The 20540-nt window shown below is 48.8% G+C and overlaps 1 protein-coding gene and 1 pseudogene across 10 annotated transcripts in view; both read right to left on the bottom strand.

Moving 5' to 3' along the window:
- Nucleotides 1-1165: 1165 nt before the first annotated feature.
- LOC118719492 lies at nt 1166-1369 on the bottom strand (annotated as a pseudogene).
- A 14048-nt stretch (nt 1370-15417) lies between these two features.
- Nucleotides 15418-20540, bottom strand: part of PAX2 (paired box 2) — an 86597-nt gene continuing 81474 nt past the window's right edge. For 2 of the 10 annotated variants that reach the window (XM_036438871.2, XM_036438872.2), the window contains exons 10-12: nt 18609-18710; nt 16359-16445; nt 15424-15806 (exon numbers count right to left, since the gene is read on the bottom strand). In XM_036438871.2, coding sequence (XP_036294764.2) covers nt 15730-15806; nt 16359-16445; nt 18609-18710 — 266 coding nt within the window. In that variant the 3' untranslated portion in view covers nt 15424-15729. Of the gene's footprint in view, nt 15807-16358; nt 16446-18608; nt 18711-20540 lie in introns of all 10 variants that reach the window. The other 8 variants (XM_036438876.2, XM_036438877.2, XM_045581997.1 and 5 more) reach the window with 7 other exon arrangements.

Raw genomic sequence — 20540 nt, 5'->3', positions numbered from 1 at the left:
TGTTTAAAAGAAAAAGTTCTTTTGTTTCTAACTCCCTCCCATCCCTCTATCAATTATGTGCCTCAGAGGTAGTCATATTATTAGTTGTATGTATTTCTAAAATTTTTTAAAAATATTTTTAAAAAATATATTTTTATTGACTTCAGAGAGGAAGGGAGAGGGATAGAGAGATAGAAACATCAGTGATGAGCGAGAATCACTGATTGGCTGCTTCCTGTGCGCCCCCTACTGGGGATGGAGCCGGCAACTCATGTAAGTGCTCTTGATGAGAATCAAACCCAGGATCCTTCAGTCCATAGCTGATGCTCTATCCCACTAAGCCAAACCGCTAGGGCTTTCTAAATATTTTAATTAAAAATTAAAGTAATATGTTTATATGAAGCCAGTGTAGCAAAATCTTGATAATGGCTAACTCTGAGTGACTATGGAAGTTCAGTGTACTATTTTCTCTATTTTTAGGTATCTTTGAATTTTTCATTAAAAATAGTTATTTACATAGCTCAAACAGCAAACTAATAAAAGTTTATAGCTATCAGCTACTAACTCCCTATAGGCTATATTTTAAAATTATTTAGGCCCTAGCTGATTTGGCTCAGTGGATAGAGCGTCGGCCTGTGGACCAAAGGGTTTGATTCTGGTCAAGGGCACGTACCTTGGTTGCAGACTCCTCCTTGGTCGCTTGTTCAGGAGGCAACCAATAGATGTGTTTCTCTCGCATCAATATTTCCTTCTGTCTTTTCCTCTCTCTTTAAAAATCAATGGCTGGGGGGCAATAGGGGAATAAGGACACATATGTAATACCCTAATCAATAAAAAAAAAAAAAGGGAAAATATTTTCGGGTGAGGGTTAAAAAAATAAATAAATAAATTGTTTAGCTATATCTTCTGATACTTAACTTTCTATTTCTATTGAAATATTACATTTATATTACTATATTTGACTTTTCATATTTTAAAATTATTGACTATTATAAAAAATAAAGATGGGGCTCTTTTTCTTCCTCCTTTACCAACACCTATATTTACTTTCTTTTTCTTGATTCTCTCAATATACTTATATCACAAATTGGAATAAAATCAATGTTTTGTGTTTATATAAACAAAAGTGTAATTTAAAAAATGTTATCATTTTAATATATCGATAGTTCAGATCAGTGTGTTTAGTTCATTCCAGCTCCTTCACTGGAGGCAGGGACTGCTTCAGTTTCTCTGCCTCCTCTTCATTTTTGATGACCAAAGTCTAAAGGTGTCTGCTGCATCAGACTTTAAGCTTAACATTATCCTTATCTTTCTTGATCTGGACATATTTGACATCCTTTCTCCTGGCAGTAAACAGGAAGTCCTGGATTTCCTCAAGTTTTCAAGGCATGGCTAGCTAGGAAAAAAAAAAAGAAAAAAAAAAAAAATAAACAAAAAAAAAAAAAACAAAAGTGTATTTTTTTTTTTTACAGCTGAGTCATGTTGTGCCTTTCATCACATTTTATGTCTTGTATAACTTTGTTGTTTTTTTCCTGCGGTTAATAAGTGCCTCAGTTTTATTTTACTTGCTAAGTTTTTTAGTTCATTATTACTAATTCATGTCCAAATTACCAACAGAAATATGAAACTCATTTTATTTTTGTCAAGCATATTTTGTCATCTATTGTTACTGGTGGCATCCTTTTAAGACATGCAATATTTTTCATTTAGACCATCACTAATACAAATGATCCTTTGAATAAAGTTTTTAACAAAGGCATACCCTCTGGATAGATGGATTATAAAAAGGAGCTTCCTGGACTGACAAATTACAGAATAGTGCTCTCTTTGAGAAGACCAGAGTAAGTGTTTTCTTTCTGTAGGTTTAATGCAGCCATTCATCAGGATTGTGTCATGGCAAGCAGAGGCAAGATAGATTTCGGCTCTAATATATGGCCACCAAGCTCGACACCTTTGGTCAGAAAACAACCTACACTATTGTATATAATGTACCTGTTCTTGTTCCTATCTTACTGGTTACACTGTGGGTATGTTGCATGATTGTCATTATTGGAATTTTTCTTCTTTATCATGTTGGAAATTCCTCTCACCCCTCTCCTGCATTAGATCTTTTGCTTACTAGGTCCCAAGTACAATATTAATACATCTTTCTTGGTTTATTCATTTATTTTTTTATTCATTTATTTTGTTTGTGGAACATTCTTCAATAATTTTTAAAGAAAGGATGCATGAGAATTTGGGGGGATTTGGAAGCACGAAAAAGACTATTTTAGTCTCAGACTTGATATTTTAGCTGGCTATAGAATTCTAGACTTTTAGTGATTTTTCCTAAGAATTTCTACTATTTACTAGTTTCCATTGTTGCTATTGAGAACTTTGCTGCCCTTCTTATTTCTAAACTGTTGTACTTAACCATTATTGCCTCTCTTTCTCTCATTTTGAAAGCTTCTCTTTATCCCTGAATGTTCTATAATTTTATGATTATATGCTTTGGTGTAAGAATTTGTAAATTCATTGTGGTAGATATTTGGTAAGCCCCTTCAATATAAAAATTCATGTCCTTCATTTTGGGAACATTTATGGAATACTTTTAAAAATAATTTTCTCACCTCCATTTTCTTCATTTTCTTTTTCTGAGACTCCTATTAGTTAGATATTTATACTTCCTGTATTTATCCTTTAGAATTTAGATACTATTTTTTTCTTTCCTAGTTTCATCTCTGTAGTCATTCATTGTACTTTTAAGGTATTTTCTCAACTTTATCTTGAAAGCCTACTATTGAATATTTTTAAATCTGATATTATATATATATATATGCACATACACATACACACACACACACACACTCACACACACACACACACACACACATATTTCCAGGGGGTTAAAATTATTATTATTATTCTCTAAATGTACCTTAAAATACAACCTGTTTTTATTTCATGAGTATGTTTCTTTTACCTCTTTGAGGCTATTAAGTTAGAGGCAGTTTTTATTTTGTTTTGCTTTTCTTCTCTTCCCTGAATTGTCTTTGATTTTTTTTTCAAGTTCTTTTTCTTGTGATAGTTAATTCTGGTCTCTATCTCCCATGTTAGAGTTTTATTTTAAACCATTAGTATCCTTTCCTGTCCATCAATACACAAAAAAGCAGTAAAAGGCTGCTTGGAAACTCTGTGTGCAGTTTTGGGCCCTGTTTATTGGTAGACATCACTGAAGAGTAATAAGATGGAGACCAGGATGTTTTGTGGGAGACTCTCATTGCCAGAATCTGGAGGTATATTTTTTTTTAGGTTAGTCAGTTTCTTTAATATCTCCAGCTTAGACAGCTGACCAATTAAAGACAGTTGTCAGCTTTCTGCAAGTCAAGATGGGGATATGGCTTTCCCTAAATTTAACTGGTTTGACTTATAAAACAATGGTTTAAAACTTTTTATTATTGAAAAATTCAAACATAGAGAGGATAATAATAGAGAAGATAGTATGATAAACCCAGCTCCAAGAATTATCAATTTAAAGCCAGTCTAGTTTAAATAACTCTGCTCTCATATTATTTTATAGAAAATTCCAGACATTATATTATTTAATTTGTAAATATTTAAATTGAATAATTATAAGATAAAAGGAATTTAAATGATCATAATATAATTTGCCCATCTAAAAATTTTATAATGTGCAATTAGTGCAGTGTTTACATGTCACTGATTACTTCATAACTTCTCTTCCTGCTCTTCCTCCTCTTTCTCTTCCTGCTCCTCCTCCTCTTTTTAACTACTTGCAAGATTCAAATATATTGCAATTAGCTGTTATATCTCTTAAGTTTCCTTTAGTCTATCCATTTTCCAACTTGCTATTTCTTTTTTTGGTTAATCCTCACCTGAGGATATTTTTTTTCCCATTGAGTTTTAGAGGGAGTGGAAGGGAGAGGGAGAGACAGAGAGAAACATCAATGTGAGACACATTGATTGGTTGCTTCCTTCATATATCCCTTGCAGGGCCAGGAAACCTTCAACCAAGGTACATGCCCTTGACTAGAATTGAACCCAGGACCTTTTAGTCCAAGAGTCAACACTATCTATTTTTAAAAATATATATATTTTATTGATTTTTCACAGAGAGGAAGAGAGAGGGATAGAGAGCCAGAAATGTCGATGAGAGAGAATCATTGACCAGCTCCCTCCTGCACACCCCCTACTGGGGATGTGCCTGCAACCAAGGTACATGCTCTTGAGTGGAATCGAACCCGGGACTTTTCAGTCCGCAGGCTGACGCTCTATCCACTGAGCCAAACCGGTGCCGGCCAACACTATCTATTGAGTCAAACCAGCTGGGGCCCAGTGTGCTATTTTTTTTTTTTTTTAAGAAGAAGCCAGATTGTTTGCCCTCTCAGTCTGGGGGAACTACACAATCAAGAGCCTAAATCAGATTTCATCTTTGTGGTTTCCCTGTTCATAGTATTGTCTGTAAAATGTTATTACATTTAGTGGCTTGATCAGATTCAGGTTGGATATTCTGGGAATATTAGCTAATAGGATTTTTGTTTTTTGTTTGTTTTGTATGTGTGTGTTTTGTATTTTCATCAAGAGGCGCATAAAGGTCTGTTGTCTCTCTTTTTGTGAAATTAACAGCCATTGATGATCATTGCCTAGATCTATTATTCCATTAGGGGTTGCAAAATGGTGATATTTTAATTCTATCTATTTCTTCTTCATTTATTAGCTGTACGACATTTATAAAGAGAAACTTCCCTTCACTCACTGTTTGGTTTTCCTGTGATGCAGTTCTTATAAGAAAAGCAGTAGAAACGTTTGATTTTTTTTCCTTCTCTTTATTTACCAAATTCCCAAATAATGAGTTGGTTTCTTAGCATTCTACAAATAAAATAATAAAATATTTCTCTTAAGTATAATTAAGTACTCATGGATTTAAATATATTTGATGAGTTTCAATCAATTGTAGTTATTATTTTCTCTGAGGCTCAACTATCTCATTTTTTGAGCAATGACAGCCTCTAATGGGTGCCTAATACCTTTTGACCTGACCTTTGTAGGAGAGTTTAATAGCTTCCTTGCTTTCTCTTATGATAAGATTTCCAGACACATCTTCCATTTTCCCAATGAATCCTGGCTCCTTTTAGTGCAATGTGGTATTTAAAGACCACAATCCGGGGACCAAGGGTGCTTATTGTTACTGAGTTGATTAGCTTCTTGTCTTTTTCAGTGGGTAGAGCTAGAAAATAGTTTTCAAAAGATTAAATGCATTGACTTATTACTAAGGCATCCAATTTAAATCTAAGACTACAGGGATTTTACTTATTTTCATTGATCTTCCAATTGGTTTTGTTTGTTTGTTTCTCCCACACCAAAAACTTCAAGTACACCAATGCCATTATGTATTTGCTTTATCAGTGTATGACCCACTAAGGAATGTACATATAGTAAATTACTAGGTATTATACTACTTGAAATAGTTTCTCTCTATGTGGTTATGATTCCAAGACAATGAATATTTAGATTCAATTATTTCAATTTGTATCTGCCTTTTGGGGGGGTTACTAACTTATTACTTAATTTTGTTGGCTTAGTATATAAAATATGTACATAGTTCTAACGTCAAATCTACAAAATAAGATATACTCAGTGAGGTAGCTTTTATTTTGTCCTCTCTATTTTGTTTCTCCCTTCTTCAATAGATGAACATTAAAAAAAACCCATTTTGGTTATCTTTCCATTTTGTAGCATGTAAGCAAATAAGTATATGTATTTATATTTCACTTTCCCTTTTTAGATAAATGGTTGCTTATTATACAAATTTTTATTCACCTTAACATTGGTCTTTTAATAACATTTATGTTTAGGAATGTTACTGGTTTATGTTGTGGCTCAACCTGCTCTCTGGTTTGCCTCTTATTATTGTGTGACATCATCGCCACACTGCCATTGTGTGATGACATTCTTATGTCATCATTACCAAGTTAACACGATTACACCGTCAGGTTGTCCTTTGGTTGCTGGATTGTGTGCCTTGTTACAGTGTCATTGATTTACATGGTTATTTCATTACCACAATACAGCCCCACATTATTAATTAGTGCATTGACCCATCATTTCCTGGTTCATACTAGTAAATTGTCGTATGGTTATCCTGCTTCTGAATTACATCATTACACTATCATTACAAGCCCGACACTATCACTTGTACCTCATGACACACTTTACTGCATTATATTACTTAGGATCATTTATTTCAGTATTATACACTATCACTCTATCACACAATTACATTGGCCCATTCTAACTAAATGCAGATTTGGAGGATAGGAGAGTAGGGGCAGGAAGGTATCTTCCAATTCTACATCCTAAGGCCAATTTACTAGTACTCTCAAGCTCCTGCTCTGTAATTCTCTCTATTGGCCATCATGCCCAGGCATGGCAAACTCAGTATACTAAGTCATGCTCATTGTTTCTAGTCTCAAGTCAGCCTCTCTCCTTACCTCTGATAGCCCCACCAGCCAGCCAGCCTCTTGGAACACAAACCCTGGAGGCAGCCATATTCGCCCTATCTCTCCAGCTCACCTTCAGATCCAATCGGCAGCCAAGTCCAGGTTCACCATCTCAGTGAGGTTGTCAATAGTCTTTTTAGACATCTTTGAGATGGAGCCCACTCAACATACCTCATTCTCCTCTGCCCCTTATGGGAGACTTTACAAATCTTTCTCTTTCCCCTCCCTCCCTCCCTCCCCCCCTCCTACCCTCCCTCCCCCCTCCCTACTACCCTCCCTCCCTCCCTCCCTCCCTCCCTCCCTCCCTTCCTCCCTCCCTCCCTTCCTCCCTCTCTTTCTCATAACTGTACCAGATTTCTAATGGTCTCCCTACCTTCCCTTCAGACACCCTGTCTGGCAGCCAGCATTAACTCGGCAAATAAAACTTTGCATCTGACCATCGTTAGAAGCAGTCAATGACCATCCCTGCCATCAAGGGAAGGAAAAATGGCAAACTTAGCCTGGCATTCATTGCCCTGTAAAATTGGTCTCCCTCTCCCTCATCCCTTTCATCCAATCAGTATCCAAGTCCTGACAGCCCAACTTCTGGTACATATATCAAAATCCAGTTTCGAAAGTGCCCTTTCTAGGTGTTTATTCCCCTCCTCCCCTGATCAGCCTATGCTTCAGACAATCCTCGTATCTGCCCAGAGCCTGCTTCTTCCAGACCCTTGGCTGTGCTCTTCTAGGAAGCCTTCCCAGAAAGTCTCCCGAGCATTCTAACGCCCAGCTCTCAGTAGCCTCTCTCTTATCTGAACTCACTTAGCTCAGCTGTTTTGGGCCCATCTGATGGGGTAAACAAGTTTACTGCTTTCCGACATTTCTTATCTCTCCAGCCATGCTTCTAGGCTCTAAGAATAAATATACGGACTCCAGCCAAAACTGGTTTGGCTCAGTGGATAGAGCGTCAGCCTGCGGACTGAAGAGTCCTGGGTTCAATTCCGGTTAAGGGCATGTACCTTGGCTGTGGACACATCCCCAGTAGGGGTGTGCAAGAGGCAACTGATCGATGATTCTCATTGATGTTTCTAACTCTCTATCCCTCTCTCTTTCTCTCTGTAAAAAATCAATAAAATATATTTTAAAAAATATATATATATATGGACTCCATTCATGTGAAACTTACCATTTTGGTGAAGTACAGACAATGCACAGGTAGGGTGAAATGTTGATGAAAAAGTTTGGGAGCTGTGAAAGCTCATTAAGGGGTTGAGGAAGGCTTCCTGGAGGGAGTGACATTTAAGATTTCAAGGATGAGTAGGAGTTAGTCAAGTGAATGGTAGGAGTTGGAAGGTAGAAAGCGTTTTTCAGGCTGAGAGAGAAATAGCGTGTGTAGAGCCAAAAGAGAAGGTCAGTGGGGCTGGAGCTGAGAGAAGGGGAAGCATACTGGGAGTGAGGCTGGGCTGCTGGCAGAGGCTGGGGCTTTGTGCCTTCTCAATTAAAAGTTCGAACTCTATCCCCTCAGCTTCCCGGTGGTCCACCAAAGAGTGTTAAACTGAATTTTGTGGTGGGGGAAGGGGATACAGCAGGGTATTATTTGTATTTTTAGAGATAACTTCAACTGCAAGTAAGGACCTAAATTAGGAGAGCAGGCAGAGCCACTCGCGGCCCAGCCTTGGGTGATAGGGGGAAGCTGGAAGCAAGTGGCCCAGATATGTTTACAAGAGGTTGAGCCGACAAGACTTGGATTCTGATTGGTTGAGAGGGATGAAGAAGAGGGAGAAGTCAAGGACAACTGGCGGGATTCTGGTTTGAGCATTTGAGTAGAAGATGGTGCCATTATCTCATATTGGAGCCAATGGTGGCGCAATCATGTTTTGGACCCCACACAAAGAGTCACACTAGACGGTTGAGGTTAATGATAGAGAAGTACAGGGAGTTATAGCTTCTAACCCTGTCACAGGGTCAAAGAAGGCTTCCTGTTGGGGTAGCTATTGGCAAGGCCATGACTAAATGTGGTGTATGGTGCAAGATGAGAGGTTGGGCCTAAGGTTGGGGACCTGGTGGGGCCCAGAAGCTGAGGGAGCAGGAGGCCTGAAGACTTGGAAGTGGATTCAGGGTGGCCCAAGTCCTGGGTGACTCTAGCCTTAGTTGGTGACAGACGGCTTGGTTGGGCTGGGCTGCCCTCTCCTCCTCTGATAATTAATCCCGCACGGGGGCCTCGGGCGATGACAGGGCTGTCTAGCGTGCACTTAAGCATTAAATGACCAATTTCTGTCAGACTAACTTCCCCAGCCTCTCTGTCCCCTCCTCTGCCGCCCAGCCCCCGTCTGTACCCCCTCCTTCCGCTCCCTGCACTCTGAGTTTTTCAGCAACTGATGGCTCCTGGTTCATTTCTGTGGAATTAATTGGTCCCTGAATGAATTCTGTTGACAGGGCAATTTATCATGTGTTTGGGCTGACAGTGCGGGTGTCGGGGGGTAGGGGGTGGTGGAGAGATGAATGGGGGCCCTGAGATGAAGGGGGGAGGAGTCTGGGTTGGGTGAATATTGACCATAGATGGGGGCCTGAGAGACACCCGCCCTAGGACTTAGGGGGCCATAGAGTACCCCCAGTCATGGCTTCATTCTTTGCTATAGATCATTGATTCCTTAAGTTTGAGAGAAAACCCTAAATTGGAGAGGACCCACCAAACTTTGGCCTCTCCCCAACTCTTCAATCATCTCAAATGAGGGTGTCTTCACTGGGAAATTCAACATCACCCTACATTAACTCTGTGAAGGCTGGAATGGGGCCTGAAACTCTGGGAAAGAATAAGCTCAGTGTGTGTGTGTTTGTGTGTGTGTGTGTGTGTGTGTGTGTGTGTACACATGCACTCAAGGAGCGAAGGACTGATTAGTCTGAGGGGTAAGGGGGCTGGTCCCTAGGGAGTTGGGCGCTCAGCCGGCCTTGCTAACAGGGGCCTAAGGGACTAGCTAATTAGGATATTGGGATGGTTGGGCAGGTGGGGGCGTCGGGGAAGGCAGGAAATATAGTTGGCCCCAAATAGCTGTTTCCTTTGTCTTCTTCCCCTGATCCCCTCAATGCACCCTCAATGGTCCCCACTCTTCTTCTCAGTGCTCAAAGCCCCTACCTCTGGAAACATCTGGGCAGACACTGGGAAGAGAGATAGAAAAAACAGCACTCACTCCCAAGATGGGAGAGATGACAACAAATAAATAAATCTATGCCTACTCCTTCTCTAGCTTAAAAAGCTCCCCATCCCTTTTCCCATCTGAGTGTACCCACCCCACCTCTTGAAACTTTCTTGAAGTTCTCCTGATCACAGAGATGACTTGAGAACCTACAGAAGACTAGAATGTCAAATGGGAAGGAGCCCTAGAGGCCATCTGATTGTACACACAAGGAAACGGGGCCCACAGAGAGAAGTGGGCTTGTTGGAGCTTCCATAGGGACCTTGTGAGCCAACTTCTGGGTTCTTCTGCTGTTAGTTTGGAGATGCCTCCATCCATACATGCTTTCTGTTCCACCTCTGGGTTGCATATGGGTGCTGGGAATTCCTTGGGAGGCTGGGTCTTCTACAGGCCTCTCCTACAAAATATTTGAGGCTACATCTGGACACTTGGGGATGCACAGTCAAAAAGGTCATACCGTGAGAATGGGCCCAAGGTGCTGCTGGGGTTCATCAAGTAGGGTGGCTGCATGGAGAGGGATGTAGATGAGGTGAGGGAAGGGAGAGCAGTGTAATCTTGGAGGGCCAGAATGCTACATCCCAAGAAATTGAGCCAGCCAGAGCAAGGGGAGCTAAGGATCTTCTACTCATGCGATTTAAGTGTGCTCTCCTTCCTGCTGCGTGCCAATGAGCTCCTACTTCTCTCAAAGACTCCTTTTTGAATTTTTAAGAAAAATGCTTGCAAAACGCTCCATCCTCCTTAAGGCTAGACCCAGCCCTGCTCCCCACACGCTCAGCAGACAATTGTGTCTCCTGCAATTTCTCTGAACAACCCTGTAGTCTCCTTTTTCTCATGATCTTCTTCTCCCCAGAATAATTCTCTGGTTCCACCCCACGCATCACCCCTATGCCTCCACAATGTTGTTTCAGGCCCCTTTTCGTAAGTCCCTCATGTCCACCTCATGGCTTGGACTGGCATGGTATAGTGCAGATTGTTAGAAGTGGTTAAATTCTGAACCTATTTTAAGGGCAGAGCTGTCTGGTTTTGCTGGTGGATCAGATATGGGATGGGAAAGACAGAAGCAGTCAATGAAGCGGTCCTTGATTGAGATGGGGAAGACTGGGGAATCCCCTTAGGGTTTCCATTGGGCTTTGCTGCTAATGGTGAATGGCCTTATTCTCTCTATACTTCCCAGTGCTGTGTTCTGAGAGAGAGGGAATCATTGGATCAGCTTGGAGTCAGTCATTGGCACAGATATAGCAGGAGAGGGTTGAGTGGGACAGCTTTCTTTCTAGCATGGTGTCCTGGTTCTCAACTATTTTAAAGCTTTGTCTCCTGCCACCTGATGCTTCAGCCACATTCTATCTGGTATATTTCCATGCTTCCATGTCTTGTTGCCTCAACCCAGGACACCTTTCTTAATCTGTTTATAACTGTCATGCTTGGTGTAGCTCAACTCTGGGGGTGGGCTGGGGATAGGTCTAGCAGAATTGGGTCAGTATGGAGAACAGGCCCTATTTGTGTTTGGGACATGAATATGGGGCTGATGTTAGAACAGGCAACCGCTCAAGGACTATAGAACATGTTTCAGGGATCATCGGGCTGATTCCAAGCAGAAACCAACACTCCAGGAGAAACAGCATGAAAGCTCTGTATAGAGGTGATCTCTCTCAACAAGTGGGACTCTCACTGTCCAATTTGGTATGAGGAGACCAGACATAGAACAGAAGGTAAGGAGTTCTGGTGGGAACCAGGTAAGAGGCCCTGACTCCCAATTTGATGTGTTAGGCAAAGCAGTGCTCCCAGTCTGGGAACACCTGGAAGCAAAGCCAGGGGCTGTGGGCCAGGTAGCCTGCTACATATGATGAGGGCAGCATTGATTGGGCCAAACCAGTGCCTTGACAGCTTCCAGGAACTTACCTGCCAGACATAAGGCAGTAGTCGGTAGTTCTGCCATGCTGGGTTTTGATGGGTTCTGAGCAGGATCTCAAAAGTGGGGTGAACGTCTCCCAGGGGATACAAGATAATCCATTTATCATAGAGAACACTAGAGCAACAGTCACCAACCAGTGGTCTATGAGGTCCGAAAGGTTTGGTGACCAGTGCATTAGAGCTTCTACATCTATGTATTCCAATCTCATCATTTTACTATTTTATGTCCTATAAAATTCATAATATGTTAGTCCAGTTGAACATTTGTGGAATTTATAAATAAGTAAATATTTAAATAAATATATTGTACTAGAGGCCCAGTGCATGACATTGGGGACTGGAGGGGGGCCTGTGCCCTCTCACAGTCTGGGACCCCTTGAGGGAATGTCCAACTGCCTCGAAGGTGGATAGGCTCCTGCCACACTGACCACCAGGGGGCAGCTTCTGCATTGAGGGACCAGTCATTCCACCCTCAGTTGATTTGCATATTAGCCTTTTATTATATAGGATTGGAGGTACAAGTTAAGAATTCTTTTTACTGATGTATGATTTACATCAGTAAATCATGATTTAAAGTAATTTTGAAGATCACCCTTCCAGGAAAATGACAGTCAAGAGGGGCAGTACCAAGCAAGGTCAGAAGGTGGGATTGTCTTTTGCTGAGGTGGGGAATTGGGAGGGGTCACAAGGAGAGAGGGAGGAAGAAGGGATAGATTTACTTTGGGGCTTGTTGATTTGTTGGGGATCCTGCATATCTTCCTGACTGTCACAGGGGGTGAAGCTAGGCAAATAGGCTTGGGGGAACAAAGGCCTCTGGGGTCCTGGAGGAAGGAGGTGTCTGAGACACACTGCTCCCAGCCAAGAGGATGTCCTGGCAGCTCAGAGTATCAAGCACCTTCCATGACGGAGGAGGCCCAGCTAAGAGCTGAGCTGGGAAAGCATCCCAGGGGCAGAGAACGAAAACTCTCCAAGGGCGAGGTCAGGTGAAGGTTGCAGCCTTTATGGGAGAGCGGGAGTTGAGGGGTTGTTGAAAGGATCAAGACCCTTCCAAGTATCTCAGATACTGCCCAGGCAATCCTGGACAATCATCCCATCCTTCACCCAAACGGGAACAGAGACACAGGACAGACAGATCCTTCACTGCTTCCCCACATCTGCCCTTGGCCCCTCCCCGTTTCCCTGCCCCCAACCTACCCCACCCTCACCCTTTCGCACAAGAGCAGTAAGAATGTCCAGAAAAAGCAAGCAGTTCTCCCTCTTTACCTCACCAGGCCCACCTAGGAACATCTGGACCCACTCGGTCCAACAGAAATGGAAGCCCACTGACCCACAGACTCCTCTGGGGACACAATCAGACCACCCCAGTCCTAATTGCTGATAGCGAGGGACTGGGGCGCAGAAAGACACAGGGTCGCGCGAGGTCCCGTGAGAGGTCCCGTGAGCTGGCAGTGCCACCCGAGTCTCCTTCCACGGAGCAAGCAAACTTGTAACGGCATCTGCGGTCCCAGGTCTCAGTGCAGACTTGCGGGATAAAATTGCGGCTGCGCGGAGGACTGGAGAAAGGAGGCAGGACAGCAAACAATCCCCACCCTCCACTGCAGAGGGCCTCTGAACCCTAAATCTGGGGGCTGGTGGAGAGGCAGGGCGACCATCGGCCTGGGATAGATGTGTAATTCCAAGTTATTCTGAAGTTTTGGAAAGCTCCTTGTCCCAAGGGCGGGTGGCCACGGAAGGGCCCCCTGGTCTGGGCCTTCGCCTGCTTTCAGCTGCCTCCACGAGTGTCTTGGTAACGGGGTGGCGGTGGGGGTATCTTTGGGAGGAGCACTGAAGGGGTTCTTGGGGGTCCACCAGTGAGAGGGGAGGCCTGTCCCAGAGACAGACAGGGAGAGACAAGCCTGGAGCCATGGGGAGTGACATACAAAATTTTATTATTATTTATTCACTTATTTATTTATTATTATTTATTATTTATTTCTCATGTGCACAATAAAAAAAAAAGAAAGAAAGAAAAAGGAAAGAATCAAAACGAACCGTCGCGCTTCAAGTGGCCCGGAAGACCAGAGCTATGGGGGGCTCCCTCTGGAGGGTTCGAGGGTTCGGCTGGGTCTAGGCTAGTGCCAGCCCCCCCTCCCGCCCCTCAGGACTGGAATGGGTGGAGCTTCGGAGTTCAAACCTCCAACCTCAGAGCCTTCGCCGCCCCGCTTAAGCCACAGGAGCCTGGCTTGGCGCCGGTTGTTCCCTTTAAACTGTTCTCTTTTCTCATTTTCCTTTATTTTTTTTTAAATAAAAAGGCTCGAAGGGGAGAGAGATCTGGGCGAGGACTCCAAGCCTTTCGCATTTGTTTAAGAATTTTTATTTATTTTTTATTTATTTATTTTCATTTTTATTGACTTTGTTTCTGTTATTTCGAGTCGTCGTCGCGATCCACGGGTGAGGAGGCATGCAGGGCGCATCGCCGCGACCGGGAGAGCAACTACGGGGCGGGCGGCCCCCGCGCGGGGCGCAGTCTCGAGGGGACGAGCCGGGGCGCGGGGCCGCCGCCGCGGAGGGAGTTCGCCTGCGAGGGCCAGGCGGCCGGGCCGGGCTGCGGAGAGAGGCCCGGGGGTGGGGGTGGGGGTGGGGGTGGGGGTGACGGGGACCGGACGGACGGAGACAGAGACACCGGCGGAGAGGAACGGACAGCGGAGAAAGGGATGGCGTGAGGGGAGAGATGAGCGAAGGGAAACATGGAATGACAGAGAAACAGCGGACAACAGAGGCGAGAGGCGTCCACAGGACCAAGTTCGTCGTTTTGCATAGAGATTTCTTTCGTAATTTTTTTTGTAACATAAAAAAAATGCACCCCCCTCCCCCAGGACGTGCTGTGCTTCAGTGGGCGTGTAGCTGTGTCCCCCCTCCCCCCACCCCCCAGCGAGCGGCGACTCTCACAGCGCAGAGCGGGCGTATCTACAGGCGGGCGGCGCGGGACTACCGGGCGGGCGGGCGGGCGGGGCGGGGCTATGTACAGTGGGGTTCGCCTTCACACGACACACATCGTCTTTCTACAGAGCAGCAGCCTGTTGGTTTGTTTTTTTTTTCTTTTTCCTTTTTGCAAAGATCATCGTATTAAATAAATGCAGACTTTTCGCGGTTCTGTTCCGTTCCTGCCGGAGGAGGAGGAGCTGGGGGTGGACAGCCCCCCATCTCCACCTCCACCCCGCCAACCCCCGCAGCTCAGACGTCAGCTCGGACCCTGAGCCTGTGTCGGGGCAGGGACAGTGCCCAAGGCCCGTGCAAACTGGTCCTCCGGCGCCGGAGAGCCTCCGATGGGGTGGGGAAGACCGGGAGCCGCGATGCAGAGCCCCGGGGGATGGGAGAGGGCGGGCAGGAGGGGAGACAGGGAGGTCACTGACGTGAGGTAGGGGCTCGGAGGGGCTGAGAGTCTCCTCACCAGTAGGAGGTGCCAGGGCCCCGGGGAGCGGGCTCCGGTGGAGCTGGGGGGAGGGGAGAGGGAGCCCAGAGTCTGGCTCCGTGGTGCGGGCTGCTGGGGCCCGCGTACCCAGGGTCCCCACCTTGCAAAGACCTGACGACCCCCACCTTTTCCGCTAGAGCCCAGCCCCCACTCCGCTCCACCTTTGGGGCGGGCACCCTCGGAAGGTGGGGGCGGTCCGGCTGGCGGGGATAGGGCTCCCCCCGCCCCCAGGGTCAGGCTGTAGCTCTTCCTCCTTCTGCAGAAAACCAGTTTGTTCTCAATTCCTCGGCCCAGTCCCTCCGGCGAGGCCGCCTGGGGTCGGGCTGCTCCACCCGCGCTGATTGTGTGTCACAGATCGTGTCCCCGCGCCCAGGCCCGGGCGGCCCGGCCCCAGGCCCGCGTGGTGGCCGCCGGTCGGCTCGGTCGGCTCGGGTGCAGCTCGGGCGAGGCCGGGACGAGCGGGGGGAGCCTTCTTGATGCCCTTCCAAGTCCAGGCCGGCGGACAGGGGCGGGGTCGCTGGGCCCAGCCGGGCCCGAGGGTCTCGCCCGCCCGGGGCTCCCCGAGTCCAGCCCGGCCTCGGACCGGGGCCCGGGCGGCGGAGGGCTGCGGGCGCCCGGGCGGGGAGGGCGGGGCGGCGGCCCGGCGGGCGCTCAGACGGGGACGATGTGGAGGCCGAAGCTGTCGGCCTGCAGCTTGATGTGGTCCCCGCGGTGACTAGTGGCGGTCATAGGCAGCGGCAGCAGCGGCAGGGGCGGAGCCCCGGGGGGCGGCACTATAATAATAAGGGGAACCTGGAAGTTAACACAGGAGAAGAATGGGCTGGGTGAGAGGACAAACAGGAGAACAAAAAGAGGACAGCAAAGCAAAGACCTCCCGGGGCTCGGGGCTGGAGGGGTCCGGGCAGGAAGACCCTGGCTGGGCCGAGGGCCTAGGAGGGCTGCACTCCCGGGGGGGGGAGGGGGGGAGACACCATCGGCGACCACGCCGCTCCAATGCCGACCTTGGGGGGGGGGTGCTGACGGCGGGGCAGCCGGGCCCTTTCAGCTACCAGGGAGGGAGAGGAGGGGAAGGGAGGGGGGGTCCGCTGGACGCCGGACTCCGCGCTGCACTAGCCCCCCCCCCCCCCGCCGGCGCCTGCGGTCCGGGGGCTGCGGGTCCGGGGGCTGCGGGCGGGGAGCCGGGCGCGGGTCCGGGGGCTGCGGGTCCGGGGGCTGCGGGCGGGGAGCCGGGCGCGGGTCCGGGGGCTGCGGGTCCGGGGGCTGCGGGCGGGGAGCCGGCGCGTCGGGGAGCGGGGCCGAGGGGCACGGGCGGACGGGGCCGCCGGGCCGCGGGCGGGTACTCACTTAGTAAGGCGGGGTTGCTGAATCTCCAAGCCTCGTTGTAGGCCGTGTACTGGGGGTGGCTGTACGGGTTGCCGGAGAACTCGCTCCCTGCGGGGGGCGGGGGAGTGGGCATCAGACACGCGCCACCCCGAGGCGGACCCGAGGCTGCGGGCTGGGGGCCCGGCGAGGGCGGAGCGATGCACGGAGTCCGCGTGGGGGGAGCCCCGGGCGCGTGTGCATTGGGTGTGTGTGTGTGCAGAAGCACCCACGGCCCTTGCACACGGGATGGAGAGACCTGCGGGGGCACCCCTGCCCCCCCCCCCCCCAAGGGTTTGTTCTGGGTGCGGCACGCCTCCCCCGCTGGGCCGGAGGACGGGGTCTTTTCAGCTCAGACTCTGGTTCAGGGAGCCATCGCCCCACGGGGTGGAAGCGGGAAGGGGGTGGCGAAGGAAGGCCCTGGGGACACCTTGTCCCAGAAAGTCCTAAAAATGGCATCTTAGCCCTGCGCCAAAGCAAAGGGTTTGGGCTCTACTGGGACACCCCCCCCCCCCCTACTTTTCCTCTGAGGGACCGGACTTGGGGGCGCGCAGCCGCAGCCGGGGGAAGAGGGGGGGAGGAGGTGGCGGGCGGCAGGCGGACCGGCTGCCCAGCCGGAGCGCTGAGCGGAGGCCCCCGCGGGCTCCCAGCCCGTCCAAAGCCGCTTCGCTCCCTCCACGGGAGAAAGGCCGGATCCCCGGGTTTCCCCCTCGCCCTTTCTCCTGTGTGATGACCCCAGACTGTTTACAGTGATCCCTAACCGCGGGTTAAGTAGAGGAGAAGGGGCCCCTCTCGGAGAGGGAGCTGGGGTGGGGGTGGGGGACGCAGCCACTGGAAAGCCTGTTTATTGACGAGGAGGGAAAGCATGCGTGCAGCAGGATAATGAGCTTCTGAGCTCAACTGTGACCAAGAGGAACTGAGCTATCTCCTTCCCCATCGCTAATGAAACAAGTGTAATTTCCTCATCAGCACTAGATTCTGTTTAACGACTCCCCCCTTGCCACCACGGGCTCTGCGCTCCCCTCATCCCCACCTCCTTACAGACTCCCCCCTCCCTCCCCCCCCCTCTCCCAGACCTCCTCCAGCCTCCACCACCAGCTCAGGCCGGGACCTTCCTGGAAGAGTCTCCTTGCTCTCAACCCTTCTACTCCCCCCATGCCACATCTGGGTGCGACTCTCCCCACCCACACCCCTCAGCTCGTCCAACCCAGCTCCCCTAAGTCTCTTCAGCCCCCCAACCTACCACACTCTACAGCAAGGCCCTCTGAGCCAGGCCCCTCCCCCCACTCTGCTTTCCAGGCTGACCCTGGGTGGACAGCCCAGGAAGGGGGCCAGTCCCCCCTTTTTTTTTACCCCCCCCCCTCCCACAAGAGCTGAGCTTCAGGGAAGGGGTACCGAAGAAGGCAGCCCCAGGGAGTCTCACCCTCATTAAAGGAGTTTTCTGGTGTTTATGCAAATAGGTGCTTCAACCCTGTTTGGCGTCAGGTCTGGCTCCCAACCGGAGGTGAGGGCTTGGGAAGAGCCCAATACCGGAGCCTAAAAGCGGCCTCGGCCTCTCAGTCACACCCTGACCCAGCCGGGCTCAGCCAGGGGATGTCTGTGCTGGGGAGCAGAGAGCCTGGCTCCTCTGAGGACACTGGGGGCGCTTCAGCTTATTTCTCAGGGGCTAGCCTCTCTGGTTCCTGCCATGGCCTGTCCCCTGCTCCTCTTTCAATGGGGGTGTGTGTGTCGGTTTCCTCTCCTCTCTAGGGTGGGGTAGGTCCTTAACCCTGGTCTTCCCTGTGGGTTGGTGTGGACCAGGGTGGCTTTGTCTGAGTGACTGACATGTCTCTGGAAATGGTTCTTGGATCCAAGTTTCCATGGAAACCAGGGCAGGCTCTTCCAAGCAGTGTCAGCTGGCTGGGGGTGGGCTGGGGCACTGAGGGTGGAGCGGAGGCTGAGTGCTCCCTGGGCTCAGGCTTGGGTGGGTGGGCCCTGGGAAGGGGCCATGACGTACACTGGGGTGCACACAAGGGGCCCTTCTGCAGGCTCCTTCCCTAGGCTGCTGAGGAAGGAGACGAGGGACCCACTGCAGCTCTGGGGGGAGAGAGGGGCGGAATAGCAGCGGTTTGCGGGGAGGGGATGTTGGATCTCTTCCCACCCCAGCCTTGGACTAAAGACCACTCAGCAGCCCCCCCACAATTTAGTTCCCCCCCCCCCCCCCATGGATTAGGCAGCTGCAGCATTGTCACCTACCAGGCACCATTCCTGCCAGGGTGGAGGTAGGATAGCTTCCCTGGCCAGTGGGGGGCACGTGAGGGGGGTAACCAGGCAGAGTGGTGCTCGCCATGTCACGACCTGGAAAAACACAAAGAGGAAGGAAGACGTGAGGCCTGGCGGAGAGGGGCCTGCCTCTGTCACACAGGGCGCCCGGGAGGAGAGCCCGTGGGGAAGACAGAACTGTGTGTGGACACAGAGATGCGTGTGATGAGCAGATCCGGTGTGACTTTACACGTGGATAAGCTTGTTACCTAAATGTCTGTCCTATGCTCAGCTGTGTGTGCACCTCCACTCTGTGTAGCTCTTTCTCTGTGCGTGTGCGTGTATGCATGTATGCATGTGTACGTGTGTATGTGTGTGTGTGTGTGCATGTATGTGTGTTTGCCTTTGCTCGTGTCTCTTTGTAGCCCAAACCCAGATGGAGAAGGGAGGGAGGATGACATGGCTTTACTCTTCCTTCCCAGCAAGGTCTTCAGCTGTGGTCTCTCGGGTAACCAAACGGACCTCTATGATCTTGCTCATCTCTCTCTTCGCTAACACCCCATCTTCCCTCCAGGTGTGGGCGATACCCCCCACCACCCACCCGGTATAATGGGTCTTTTTCTCTTCCTCTCCAGGAGCTGCTGCAGGTGCTGGGCCTGGCAGGTGTGGAGAGCAGGGGCCAGCCCGTGAGCTATTTTGCTGTTAGTGTTTATGGCATTTAAATGACAGAAAACCATCTCTGAAGTGAATCAGAAGCTTTTGAGCCAACAGTGCAAGTGGATCAGATCAAGTTCCAAAATCTGCTCCACCACCCACCCCATCTCCTCCGCCAACTGCTGGGCATCTGTCCTGAGAGTCCTGTATTAGCTAGGGCCCGGAGAGTGGGAGGCAGGGCTTTCCTTAATGGGAAGGCAAATCAAGTCAACATTAGAAAAATACTCATGGTCCACAGACATCTCCTCTTCAACATACCAGCACCTGAGTGGCCTCCCTCCCTGCCTGTCCCTTTTACCACCATGAAGAGACCACCACCTCCCTTTGCATTTTAGTATGCTCCAATTGCCAATCATAATAATTTGCCCTCATGCCCAGGCCGGTTTGGCTCAGTGGTGAGAGTATCAGCCCACGTCTGAAGGGTCACTGAAGGGTCTGATTATGGCCAAGGGCAAGCACCTTGGCTTTAGGCTCAATCTCTGGCCCCTATCAGGGCACGTCCAGGAAGCAACCAATTGATGTGTCTCTTTTGCGTTGATGTTTTTTCTCTCTGTCTCTCACCCTTCCAACTCTCTCTATAAAACCAAAGGAAAAGATATCCTCAGGTGAGGATTAACAACAACAAAAATTGCCCTCTTTCTTCTCCCACACTTTCATGCCCTAGCCACTACTTTATGGTCTCCTGGGTCCCACTCATCCTCTCCAAACTCCCTTTATTCTCCTTTTCATCCGGTGCCACTCTCCCACTCCAGTGCCTCTGTCCGATGCTGGGAAGGCAAGATGTGGCTGGAGGAAGTGGTGGAACTATGCACATCTGGCCCAGTCACTTTCACTGATCCTCATTCTAATGGTTCGTTCTCTCTCTCTCTCTCTCTCTCTCTCTCTCTCTCTCTCTCTCTCTCTCTCTCATCTTTCCACCCCCCTCCCTCCCTCTCTCATCTTTCTCTCTCTCTTTGCCATTCTCGCCTTGAAATTGAGACCCGTGAGTTGCCTCATCCCCACCTTAACATATCTGAGTTCACCTTTCCTTCCCTCAGACTACAAAGATATAGTTCAGATTTCTGTATTTCTAGCTTCCTGCTGAACATTTTCATTAGCTGTCCTACTGTAACCTCACACTTGACAGGAATAAAAGCGGATTCACTGTCTCCACTATCAGTTCTATTAACACTCTACTTGAAGACCACGAGACCAAACATATTGGAGTCTTTC

The sequence above is a fragment of the Pipistrellus kuhlii genome, unplaced genomic scaffold (assembly GCF_014108245.1).
Source record: "Pipistrellus kuhlii isolate mPipKuh1 unplaced genomic scaffold, mPipKuh1.p scaffold_m20_p_15, whole genome shotgun sequence".
Lineage (NCBI taxonomy): Eukaryota > Metazoa > Chordata > Mammalia > Chiroptera > Vespertilionidae > Pipistrellus > Pipistrellus kuhlii.
Note: the sequence above shows the minus strand (reverse complement) of the source record. Positions and strands in the feature narration are given on the sequence as shown.